This window comes from Delphinapterus leucas, chromosome 9, assembly GCF_059928025.1.
Source record: "Delphinapterus leucas isolate spDelLeu-1000000601 "Yukka" chromosome 9, BTC_Dleu_Yukka2, whole genome shotgun sequence".
NCBI lineage: Eukaryota > Metazoa > Chordata > Mammalia > Artiodactyla > Monodontidae > Delphinapterus > Delphinapterus leucas.
In genome coordinates this window covers 47,383,584-47,390,116 of record NC_143137.1, presented here as the reverse complement: position 1 = coordinate 47,390,116, position 6,533 = coordinate 47,383,584, and the positions used below count along the sequence as shown (strand labels likewise).

At 45.6% G+C, this 6,533-nt stretch overlaps 1 protein-coding gene across 5 annotated transcripts in view; it reads left to right on the top strand.

The window, feature by feature from the left end:
• Positions 1–1,914: 1,914 nt before the first annotated feature.
• Positions 1,915–6,533, top strand: part of CREB5 (cAMP responsive element binding protein 5) — a 146,175-nt gene continuing 141,556 nt past the window's right edge. For 2 of the 5 annotated variants that reach the window (XM_089917584.1, XM_089917583.1), the window contains exon 1: positions 1,932–2,298. In XM_089917584.1, coding sequence (XP_089773710.1) covers positions 2,252–2,298 — 47 coding nt within the window. In that variant the 5' untranslated portion in view covers positions 1,932–2,251. Of the gene's footprint in view, positions 2,299–6,533 lie in introns of all 5 variants that reach the window. The other 3 variants (XM_089917582.1, XR_016394305.1, XM_022584406.3) reach the window with 3 other exon arrangements.

Sequence of the window (6,533 nt, the reverse complement as noted above, 5' to 3'; positions counted from 1 at the left end):
CAGGGTCTAAGAAAAAATCCCATAGAGAGCATTTTCCCCTTGTGGTTCAGGAAGATGTCAATTTGGAAAGCGGCACCACATATCCATTTTGATGTCTAAAATAATAACATTTAAATATGAAAAGTAAGGCAAGTTGTAGGGAGTGGAGAAGGGAAAGTGAAAATCCTCAGCTTTATATTAACCAGCATGGTCAATGGCTCTTATAAAAAGGAGAAAGTCATTTATATAAAATCTCATCATCCTGCCTTGAAGTGGAAAGGGTGGTAGAAGCGACTGGAGATTTTGTTTTATTTATTCCCTGCATCAGAAGAAGAATCAGTAGCTGCTCGGCGAGTCAGACGTAAGTGAGTTACACAGGCCACTGACATGGCGGACCAAACTTTATAACAACCACATTTGCCGCTGTCAGGCCACAGGCTTCAGTGGCGCCAGCTGTAATTACGGCTGATCACCTCTAATTCAGAGCTGCCTGCCTTGATAAAGGTGTCACTGGAGCAACTGTGGCATCAGCGTCAATTGGGGATTTCATGCTCCAGGGCAGACTGCTGGAGAAAGCTCTTCGCCACCCCAGCCTCCAGGGTGGGGAGACTGTTGGGCAAAACTTGCTTTTTAACTCTTCACTCTGAGTTTGGTGATAGTCCCTAAAGCTCTGATTGAAATTCCAAGGGACTCAGATGAACAGCCCTGTCCCCTGGCAGCAGATATCTTTAAGAAGCTAAGAGATTTCTCTGAAAGCAGAGTTTAGAAGTTGGGATCTTTTCTGCTTGGCCACAGGCGAAGAGACCAACATTTGTATCACCTGGTCAACTCACTGATCACAAAAAGCGACGAGAAGCAATAGATGATTATTTTTGAAAAAAAAATAAATTGCAACCCCATGCCTTTCTTCTGCTTTTGTGGCATTTAAAAAAAAAATTCTAGCGAACTTCCCATTTTTTAAAATTACTTTTTCTTTTCTTTCTGAAGGAGACATTAAGGGTGAGGGGACGAGAAAACGGAGAGAAGAAAGAGTTAAAAAGCTGTGCTAACAAAGCGGCCAAGTGTCTGGACAGTTCTAGGTAAAGTCCTGAGCAGGAGAGGTGTGAAGTGAGGGGTAGAATTCCGCCATTTAAAGGGCTTCACTTGTCATTTGTGAAGGATAATGTTTGGCTCCCCCGCACAACCACCCCAGGCTGTTTTTCCTTGCTCTGTCATTACAAAAGAGACACACACACTGCCCTCCCAGTATCCTCACAGACGGCCCCACCCACACCAGTGCTCCCCCAGCCAGTGGGGGAGACCCATAGCTTGTCTTCATTTTGAGGGTGAACGTATTCTAACTCCCTCTTCTTCGAATGACTCACCTGAGAGTGGAGTGCTAATCTCAGGAAAATGAGGTCTGTGTTTTGCAACGAGGGTCCTTTTCCCTTCTGCACATAAAAGCGACCAGCAGCGTGGGCCAAGCGAGCAGGGACTGTGATTCCCCCTTCTGGATGGCTCCACACGCAGGCGAGTGTTTGGCCCAGAGTGGGTTTGCCCTTGCTGACAGGGAGGTCAGATGCGACAGATCTCTGGAGGGCTGGTGGTTGGCACTGAGCAACAGAAAATCCCATCCAGCTCCAGGAAAAAAAAGGGCTGTGGGTCATGGAAACGTGTCACCTGGTTCTGAAGAAAGCCTGCGCTGGTGGCCTGTCCTGGTTTTTCCTGCTTATCCTTCCAACCTGCTCTTCCACCTCTTCGTCTCCACCTCTGCCTGTGTCTCCACTGTTATTTCCCTTTCACCAAATTCAGGGACTTTCTTCTTTTTTTTTTAACCAGCATTAAAAAAAAAGAAAAGAAAATTGGAACCAGTGGACCCCTGCCCGTAGAACTCCGGGTCCCCCTCTGAGTCCCAGGCAGCTGCTGGGCCATCCCCAGGCGGTACTGTTTCCCGGCTCTGTTTACTCGTTTCTAAGGGCAATTGCACCACTAAGGCTCCCTGAGTCTGGAACTCGGCCTGGGGCTGTTTTGGTTACATTGAAGTTTCTGCTTCAGTTCTGCCAGATTTAAATGGTGACTTCACCAGCACTGAGCTAAAAAGGAGAAGGGGGAGGAGGGCGAGCCCAGGAGAAAGAGAGCGAGCAAGCCGGAGGGAGAGAGCCAGAGCTGGGCGCAAGAGAAGGGCCAGCACATTACATCATCGCTTGGCCTGGAATCAAGTGGGAAGGATGTGACTCACTCAGGCTAGTTAAGCCTTGGCTCAAATTCTACACACACTCATTCCAGAGCTCTCATGTTCTGCACCTCAGGAGGGAATTCAGCCTCAGTGATGTCCATGAGGTTTGTTTTTAATTTTATTTTCTTTTTTCCGATTTTATAGATTTTTTTTTTTTTTGGCCCCTACTGCCTTCTTTTCTTGAGTCTTCGTCGTCGTCCTCCTCCTCTGTCTCTCCCCCTTCTCCCCTTTCTGCCCGTCTTTGTTTCTCCTCTTCTTCCTTCTCCTCTTTCCCCAGCCCCTCTGCTCCTCTTCTGGTCCCGAAGAGGCATTTCTTTTCACTTGGATCAGAGTTTTTGTTCTAGTACAGCGACCTGAATGAGTTGAACCGAGGCTGGGTTGGGCACACACACACACAAAAGCAGCGCGAGCCCGAGGGATTGGAGCATAAGGGGCCACAAATAAAAAGCGAAGCGAGAAAGCAAACTCGGGCGAAGTTTCTTTGCTGCGGTGTCGATCCTAATCGGAGGAGACAGGGAGAGAGTTAAAATGCAGGAACCAATCGCTTGAATGGTGATGTAATGCAAGAACCGCAGGGTAGTTAAGTAATGTGAGAGCAAGGGGGTCAGGGTTGCAAAGCATTTACCTGCTCTCAAGGGGTTTTCAGTTTATTATCAATTGCAGTGACTGTAACTGGCTTCAGACTGCAATCTCTAATTATTCACAGACGCCCCTTTTTTATCTTTTATTATTAAAAGTAAAACTATATTATGGTATTTTAAAAAAACATGATATTATCACAGCTGTGTATTATTTTCCACGAGGATTCTCTCTCTTTCTCTTCTTAAATGGCTCAAAACGGTTGTCTTTTCATAAAAGGTCGAAGTGAAGTGACAGTGGGAGTGGGGGTGACTTTTTGGGTGTAACTGGTGAATTGCAAATGCCTGGAAAACCCTTTGGTTTGTCATGCTGAGTAGGAAGAGTTGTACTATTGCATTTATTATTAAGAATATACTGTCGGTTTTTAAAGTAATAGATGATGATCCCCCAAAGCAGCTACAGCCTTTCACCTATTATTTCAGTTAATGCTAACAGCGGTTAATTTTAACTTCCTGCTCTTTCACGTGACAATTAACTTAATCCCGTGCTAACTTTCAAACCTGTATGTTCTTGAATTATTTTCGAGATGAGATTCTCTAGTTGTGGGAGAGATGATGAAAACTTCTGGATTGATTTGTTGAGAAACAGCTAGTTAATATTTGTGAGTAAGGAATTAACATGAAATAAATGGAGAGAGGGACAGTCGATGGTGTTCTTAATGTTCTAACGATCCAGGGTACCCAGAGAGAGAGAGACTTATACGTTTTGAAAATTATGACCACACTTCTGTGCGTTTCATAAAATATATTTAGTGCTGTGATGCTCTGCCTGTGCTGAATGCTTTCTGAAACCATCCAGCATTATTAGATAGTTCTTAGCCGAAGCCCTCCGCAACTAGAGAGCCAGACCAATGAGAGAGCAATCCCCGACTCTTGGCTGCTCTAAAACTTCTCTGGCTCAGTCTTGACCATCATACAGCTGGTGCGTATTGAGGCATGGGGCACGCACCAGAAAGGTGTTTATGTTTATTTATTTCATGCATGTTTTGGATATAATTAATCATGACTTTTTATGGATCTTCTCCCCTCTCGCCTTTTTTGGGCAGAGATGGAAGGGGGAGATAACTTTTGGAAGAAATGGCATGATGTGGTGGAGGTCAGGAGGCCTGAGTGCTAATCCTGGTGAACCTTGAGCGAGTCCCTTAAAGCATCTGGGCTTCATTTCAAAATGAGGGAGCAGACAAGGTGGGTGACAAGCCCCTCCTCCCCACGTGGAACCAATCTCAGGTGATCTCTGAAGTCCCTTCCAGCTCTAAAGTTCTGCGTCTGTGTCCGTGTTCTGTTAAACGGTATTTGACATAAGTTTTCAGAGAAAAGTACATTTGAATTCGAGATGAATTAGTGCCTTGAAAGAAATGAATGGAGGAGGGTGAAGGGGAACGTGTCTTTTCTCACTTTAAAAGTTGGTTTTTGTTTTTGGCATGAATGTTCCTCTTGTGAAATTCTTAGTTTCCATGTGCAGTCTGTAAGGAGTCCTCAGTGAGATATAAAGATGCATAAAGTGGTCCTAAAAATGCAGGAGACATTTCTGTTTTGTCCACTTGTATTCATATTCAGAACAGAATTTTTAACTGAATTTATTCTCCCCCCCAAAGACTGCACAACTTCTTGATATGTTTCTGTAATTTTAACATAAACTTAAGTTTTTAGATGCAATTGAAGGCTATTTAAAACCTTCGAGAAACTTGAAAGGCAAAACTACATGTGCTTGTTAGAAAGATAATTTTACCAGACAATATCCCTATTCTTCAGCCAAATTCCAGGGTAGTAGCCTTATTGTAAAGTATGTATTTATGGATCCAGCTTAATTGTGCACAGGGAAAGATCACAACTGTGCCTATTTGGCGGGGAGGAGGCGGGTAGTGTGGGGCTGGGATTACCCAGAGCTGAAACGAAACCACTAGTGAAGGTTATTAGTCATTGTGCCGAGTTTGATGACTGCCAAGTGGGTGCTTGAGACTCTTCAGGAATAAAGAGAGCATGATTTCTTTTTTAGAGCATTACAATTTATGTTGACTTGGCTCCAAGGTGTTCACCTATAATCAGAAAGGTCCTGAAATGACTGACAGAGAGGCAGGGCAAGGGGCATGAGCCCAGCTATGATCCTTGGTCAGACTTATAGTAGTACCTCACTTCCTCCCCATGACAACCCAGAAGGATAAGAAGAATCATTAGCTCTGCTGTTCGGTGATTGTTTTGTTTTGTTTGGAGTTTTTGTTTTGATTATTGTTGTTTTCTAATTGAAATTTTTATTGAGGTACTTGTAGGCTTACATGAATTTGTAAGAAGTAATACAGAGATTCCCACGTACCCGTTACCCAGTTTCCCCCATTGGTGACATCTGACAACACTCTAGTAATATCACAACCAGGATATTGACAGTGCTACAGTTCGCTGCTGTTACTCAGTGTTCCTTAGACTTACCTCTACTTGTGTGTGTGTGTGTGTGTGTGTGTGTGTGTGTGTGTGTGTGTTTTGCTTTTATCAATGTGAAAACTAAGGGTCAGACTTGCCACAGTTCACACAAGCTCTAACCCCCTGGGTCCAGTCCACACAAGGTCTAGCTTGCCATCACTGACAAATTTTCCTCCACCGTCAGGACCATCAGGGGCCTCATGGCTGTGCTTGTCAATGGGCTATCTTGGTGATTGTCCATGTTTTACATTCCTTGGGGCATGGCCTTAGTGGTAGCTTTGCCCTCTGTGGAGGGTCCCTGGAGCCATGCCTCACATATTAGCATTAGCAGGTGAAGGGGGAGGTAGGGCTTTGATGGCATAAAAGAAGTAGCACAAGTCTATTCCATGTGTATGCCAGGCACAGAGCAGAGGGTTGCCCACTGTACATGCCTAAGCTTAGCCCTAAGTCAGTGCTGAACTCAGCCTTCTTCCTCTTCTCCTGCCATTTCCCCCCTGGTAGACACATCTGTGACATGAAGAAAGGGGAGGACACCAGGAAGTCAGGCAGCTATTGGTCAGAGAAGTAGTGCGGGATCTTCTGAAAAGAGCATGTGTTTGTGGGTCAAAAGGCCTGGGTTCAAGTCACTCTTCCACTTCCTGGTTGTGTGACTTTGGCATGCTACTTAACCTCACTGTGCCATGGTTTCTATCTTCTTTGTAAAATGAGGATAACCATACCTACCATGTGGAGTTGTGAGGGATAGAGACATTCTTTTTTTTTTTTTTTTTTTTTTTTTTGCGGCACGCGGGCCCCTCACTGCTGTGGCCTCTCCCCTTGCGGAGCACAGGCTCCGGACGCGCAGGCTCAGCGGCCATGGCTCACGGGCCCAGCCGCTCCGCGGCATGTGGGATCTTCCTGGGCCGGGGCACGAACCCGCGTCGCCTGCATCGGCAGGCGGGCTCTCAACCACTGCGCCACCAGGGAAGCCCTAGAGACATTCTTTAAGGGCCCTGGCACACAGTGAGACCACAGGAATCGAGTCTCAGCTGCTCCCGTCATGAGGATGCAGGAAAGGATCCTCCTGGGAAGTCTCTATGCAGGCGACTGACTGCAGATTCTAACTGGACATCCTGTTCCCAGCGTCGCTCAGTCTTCTTCCTTTTCCAGCCTCTCTTCCCTTATGCCTTGTTTCTATTCAGAAAATCATGCAGGTCTGAGATCAAGTCAGGTACTTGAAACAGAACTAAAAGTACCATTCTGATTAAAGTGAGGTGAGGACTAGTACTGATGAAACCTGCCAAATT